This window comes from Oreochromis niloticus, linkage group LG23, assembly GCF_001858045.2.
Source record: "Oreochromis niloticus isolate F11D_XX linkage group LG23, O_niloticus_UMD_NMBU, whole genome shotgun sequence".
Classification (NCBI taxonomy): domain Eukaryota; kingdom Metazoa; phylum Chordata; class Actinopteri; order Cichliformes; family Cichlidae; genus Oreochromis; species Oreochromis niloticus.
The window spans coordinates 28,154,415-28,160,414 of NC_031986.2; the positions used below are offsets into that span (position 1 = coordinate 28,154,415).

A 6,000-nucleotide genomic window follows, 5' to 3' on the forward strand; every position below is an offset into this window, starting at 1 on the left:
TGAACTAAGATTAACATATTACATGATTATAAAGCATGACCAAACCCTTGTTAACACTGATTTAAATCTTCATTTCTTTTTTTATTAAGATTTGTTGAATGTTTGTACCTCTGTGGCGTTTGCAGACAGCAGCAGTGTGTTGGCGATCTCAGCTGCTGCTGTAACATTTTCAGCCGTCAACTCTTCTGGGTTGGATGTCAGAATCTGAGTGCTGGCTGCCAGCATCTCTAAATCAGCTGGACTTGTGAGCTGAAAGAAGAAAGACATGATTTTATTCTTGTTGTTCTGAATCTGGATTCCTCTGCATGGGATCTCAAAGCTGCATTTCCACAGGATTGCCTCAAAGCAATATTCTTAAACCTCAGTTATACAAGACTTTCAATCTACCTTCACATGAAAAAAAGCTGCACTTCTTACATTTTGTTGTATGTCACTGAGTGTCAGGTTACACTGGAAGATCTGTGGATGGCTGAAATTTGCTGATCCATTCATGAACAGGCATCTGGTTAAAGCCCGAGGTTTACCAGCTGAGTGGGAATAGTAACAGAAAGAGAAGCATCACTACACTGTGCTGTACCTGATAGAGTGATGTTGGACTGAGGGCATGACTTACCGCCACTTGTTCCTACGTCACACTTTTCATTAGAATATGCGAACCGGCCACTGAGTGTAGAGTTGAACGTGAATTGTCCTAACGTCTGTTTTTCGCAGGAATTGTCTAATACAAGTCAATAAAAATACAAACTGTGTTTTAGAGAATTATGTCTGACTCTGAAAAGAAAACAATACGTAGTGATTTATAAAAAAAAAAAAATCACAACAAATGGATGATGCATGCTCAACAGCAAAAGAATATTGGCATTCAGATAACCATCTGTCATTGTTTGTTTACAACTGAGATGGGTCTGTGCTAGTTTAAAAGCTGTGTCTCACAATAAAGTCAAGACAGTGCAATTGACAAGCTGATGGTGGTTTCCTGCATCCTCACATCACTGAAATAAATAATTCATGTAAAGTTTAAGGAAACAACATATTAAAACTGCTTCATTGGTACTGTTCTCTCAAATATCAGATCTGTTATAAAACCATGTATTGGTCAACAGAAAAACCTTTCAATAAATTTGGCTGCAGATTAATCCAAGATGACAGTAATGTAATCAGACTGAAGGGATTTTGAGTCATTTTTGTAGCATACGCTTTGGATAAATGAGATTGAAATACAAACACAATATAATTTGTTACACTACACAGACTTTTAATTTACAAATCACAACACCTTGCAATAAAAGACGTAATTTAGTGCCAACAACCAGTTTCCAAATATTTTTAATAATGACACCAAAGTTATTGTCTATTGTCACCTTGTAACAAAATTCAGTCTTTGTTATTTTGTTCTTACTTTTTGAGCATGTCTCTCCAGTCCATTCATCAGGACAGATGCAGACACCATCCAGGTTTTCCCCATGAGAACAATTCAGGAAAGTGGTGCTAAGAGGGGTAACCGTAGTTGGAGATGTAGTAGTAGTAGTAGTAGAAGGTATAGTGTGAGGTTTAGCTGCACTAGTGAGAATTGTTGGGGAAGCAGTATCAGGAGAGGTGTATGTAGTAGTATTTTCATGAGTTACAGTAGTATTAGCTGTAGGAGTTAAAGTCGTGTTAGTGTATGGACCTGTGCTAGAAGTAGTATTAGTGGGAGCATAGTAAGTAGTAGGCATTTGCTCAGTCATGGGGTTAGAGGTAGTATCAGGGCTGGTAAAATCTGTGGTTGTAAGAGCAGGACTGGTAATGGTAGCAGGAGTAGTTTGTGGATGTTCTGATGTGACAAATTCTGTTATTAAAGTATGCTCTGAGTCAGCTGTTGGATCAGTGCCTGGTGGACTGGTACATACATTAAAAGTATTACATAAGGTGGTATTGTTAGGAACTGTTATAGTTGTACCCTCTGTTCTAACCGTTTGTACTGTGGTAATATTTTGTGTAGTAGTAGAATGATCAGAAACATCAGTAGGAAGGAGTGCAGTAGGCGCAGTATCAGGGATGGCTGCTGTTGCAGTGAACTCTTCTCCTGCTGTGAAGGAGGCTAAAGGAACAGCTGTGGGAAAAATATCAGAATTACAATGATCAGTTTGAACCTAACAATATTAACATGCTTTGGTTTAGCATGTAGAATATTTACTGTACTTGGCATGAACTTATACTATCTCATCTGTAGTATTAAACACAATACTCAGCTGAGGCTGATTCAGATAGTTTACAGGTACTGGACATTAAAATAATGATCTGATGGTGGCAGTGCAGGTAAAATCAGGACTACTCAAGTCATTACATTTCACAGTATGTCAATGTGGAGCTCCTGAAATGTCACTGTAACTTGTGGAGAATGAGACTAATGATCCTCAGATTTTCTAAGTGGAATTGCAACCAACTAATAAAATTTTACTTAATGATGATGCCTGGGCCGGACCAATGGAGAAAGTCTGAACTATATTAAATTAACCTTTCATGTTTTATAGCATTGCACTGCTGGTTATGACTATGGGAATGGGTTAGGCACAACTCTCCTCCCCTGCAGTCTCAATAAAGTTTTCTCATTGACTTCTTCTGAGACAGACTGTATTTGATGAAGGGGTGGGACTCTGACTACAGGTGGCTTTCATGTGAGCAGTGATAGTTGTTCAAGCTAGAGTCAAATTCAGCTGTATTGTCAAAGACCATATGTACAGTCATACACAGGAATTTGAAATTGCCAAAGCCCTCAGTGTACACTAAAATAATGATAAAAAAGATAAAAGATAAAAATAAAATAGGAGTCTTATGTACAACACAATACAATACTATACAATTATAGCAAGTTCATGTGCAAGTGGGTGGGGGGGGCAGTCAGTGAAAAGCCAATAGTGGTGGTTCAGTTTTGTATGGGGGTTCAGAGGGAAGAGGTGAATGCAGGTCTCGAGTTTATGTGTGAGAGAGGAGGGAGAGAGCCATGGTAGCATTGCAATTTCAAATTCCTCTGTATGACTTGTAACAGCAGTCTGGTGAAGAAGCAGCGGCTAGCAGGTCCAGCGAGCATGTGGTGTGGAGGTTAGCCGAAAACTCGAAGCCAGTCAGTTAAATCAAGCAACAGACCTTTATTCGTTGTCAGAAACATAAGACCATACAAGCCAGGTCTCCACGGCTCTACTCCGTCCGTACATACATGTCGGTAGTTGCCGGCGCCAGGCCGTTACAATGGTAAGGTCTTTCCTGAGAACAGAACATGAGCTGCATGAAAAGGCTGCCATGCTATACTCACACACACACCCACTAGGAGACTCCCCCAACTACTACAATAGTAGCCCCCCCAGTGGTGCTATAACACAATAAGGGTTGTTAGAGACTGTATATATGGTCTTTGACAATAAAGCTGACTTTGACTTTAAAGGTTCTGTAGTGGAATCAGATCAGCAACACAGGTTAAAACAGCAGGCTTGCTACAGCTGGAAATAAGCACAGGTGCACATTCTGAACCACACCAGAGTAGTCTATGCAATGACCTAAATGTCAACAGTACCTGGAGTTGTGCTCACAAGCAGCAGCTGGATATTGTCAGAGGTCAATATTATCTGTCCTTTCTGTGCCTTCAGGATGTTATAGAGTAAAATGATTAACAGAGTAATGGCCTCTATAAACAAGGAAACATAGCACCAATGTGATAATTGGAGAACATCAAACATCAGTGAAGCTCACAGACTTGTGTTGACTTTTATGTGATAAAGAGGGAAAACATTTAAGTCAACCTTCATAACCAGATCCTGGAATGTTCTCCAGTGATAGCAGGCAGCTGTAAACCGATGGGTGATGGGTGCATTACTTTATGTGCAGTCAGTGGTCATGGAAAAGAAGTCCATAAAAAATACTCACTGTTCTAGATACTTTGATCATTACAGTATGATGTCACTACTCCAAATTAATTGTATGCAAAACTATGAATGTTATAGACATAGTGCATGTTTGTAGGTTGTCCTCCTAGTCGAGTGGAAAATCTTGATGATACTTTATATAAACATTGCCTAGGGCACTATGAGCGCCAACATCTATATGCCGTATAAAACAATATAATATAATATATACAAATGTCACGATCTTATAAATTTGCACATTTGACAGTTCAAACAAGCACCACTTTGCTGTTGTCTGCTGGGTGGGACAGCATCAGTGCCAAAGATACCAGCAGGATCAACAAACAAATCCACAAGTTTGGAAACATCATTAATTAGAATTTGGAGGCATTTGAGAGAGAGGTCACTGAACAAACTGCTCTCCATCATGGATAAACCATCACACCCATTGCACTCCATACTCTCCCTCTGACGGACACAACCTCACTGCCAAAAAGAACACTTCAGGAAATCATTCCTACTATTTTCTACAAATCTGTATAATAACTTTTCATTCTGTTACAGGTGAGCACACCTGTCAGGCATAAGGTCCTAAACATATATTTGTATTATACCTTGATGCAGCTGTTTTTCTTACATTTATACTGTACATATTATTCATTAATGTAATTTGCACTTTCCTCTTGAAACGACGTCAGTCTTACTTGATTACTGACTGTTTTGAATTACTGTTTTTTTACTGTTTTTCTTTGGGAGGGTTTTATCACTGTTGTAAATATATACTGTAAATTGCAGCACTCTCTCATTGTATAGTTATCATTTGTTGTGTTTTGTTGACTTTAATATATGTCCATTGTGGGAACAAAAAGTAACTGTTTATCTATGAAAAGGTATGTCAGATTAGAGTGATGTGTTGTAGCACAATGTATCATAGCATACTACTACTGATACTAATTATAAAAACAATGACACAGTAAAATAACTAAAACAATGAAATTACCACTATTAACATTCTCTTACTGAGATAATTATCATTAAAAACTGTATTATTAAGTCTGAAAAAACGATGACAAAGAAAGGCAATGCATTTCATAAGTTATTTGATACGTTGTGTGTATATTTCAGTTGTTTATGCGCATTAATTCAAACTTATCTATGAAAAATTAAGGAGAGTCGCGTTTAAGTTAGTTTAGTTTTAAGTGACGAATTAAGGAACTGCCAGCAACAATCAGAAAAGCTCAGTTTTTCTTACCCAGAGCGAAAACAAGCCATCCATCCATGATGATGAGCAGCTGCACATCAGGTTTCCTATTTGTCTGGTTTATAATATTTTAAAGACGCCACTGTGTGAGTCTGCGTGAAAACATTCAGCTGAGTTACTCTGCTTTACAATAAGCCATCAAATTATACAGCGCCTGATTGTTTTACTGCATGTTTTCTTCAAGAAAAGGTTCCTTGTCTTTGTTCATAAGTTACCTATAAAGGAATTCAAACTGCAGTCCAGCTTTGTAAAAGGTGCTCAATTAATAAATATGGTGTGATTTACTGTACAGAATGTGCATTGAGTGAAACCTGAAGTGTCACTGGTAAATCTAAGCTTCTCCAAACTTTTAATATTGTTTTTATTTTTATTTTAAAACTGCCATCAATCACCAAAAAAGAAGCAATCAGAGCCATAAAGGTAAAAGTAACACATGTCTCGCAAAAAAATTAAAGTCTGCAGCGGAAATATCAAAGTCGTTTCACATTGTGTACCACACACTGCCCACTTTGACTTTAAGTGGGCCACATCAGTGAAACTCCCCTTTTTCTCACTGTACACAAGTTTAACTGCACTCCATCAGATATCTTAATATGAAACAAAGAAGCATAATTACAATAATATGCCATTGATGATCCTGTAATGAAAGAGGTCTGTAAGCACAACACTTTGGGGTTAAACTTTAAGAAATCAACGTTTAAAATTACAGAAATGTGGCAGCTCACTGCCAAAACTGTCTCTTAATTATCAAACTGAAAGGTTGTTGTTAATTAATTGATTCTCACTCTAAATTATTCATTAGGGGATGTTTTGTTTTAGCTTATGAAGGACAGTTTGAGCCAGTATTCATATGCAACCACT

The 6,000-nt window shown here is 37.8% G+C and overlaps 1 protein-coding gene across 1 annotated transcript in view; it reads right to left on the bottom strand.

Annotated features, from left to right (window-relative positions):
• The window catches only part of LOC100710979 (adhesion G-protein coupled receptor G7), a 28,322-nt gene extending 23,140 nt beyond the window's left edge, over positions 1 to 5,182 (bottom strand). The window contains exons 1-5 of the mRNA XM_005462909.4: positions 5,131 to 5,182; positions 1,400 to 2,092; positions 614 to 718; positions 418 to 527; positions 109 to 249 (exon numbers count right to left, since the gene is read on the bottom strand). Of these exons, the coding sequence (XP_005462966.1) occupies positions 109 to 249; positions 418 to 527; positions 614 to 718; positions 1,400 to 2,092; positions 5,131 to 5,158 (1,077 nt within the window). The 5' untranslated portion in view covers positions 5,159 to 5,182. The remainder of the gene's footprint in view (positions 1 to 108; positions 250 to 417; positions 528 to 613; positions 719 to 1,399; positions 2,093 to 5,130) is intronic.
• Positions 5,183 to 6,000: the final 818 nt, after the last annotated feature.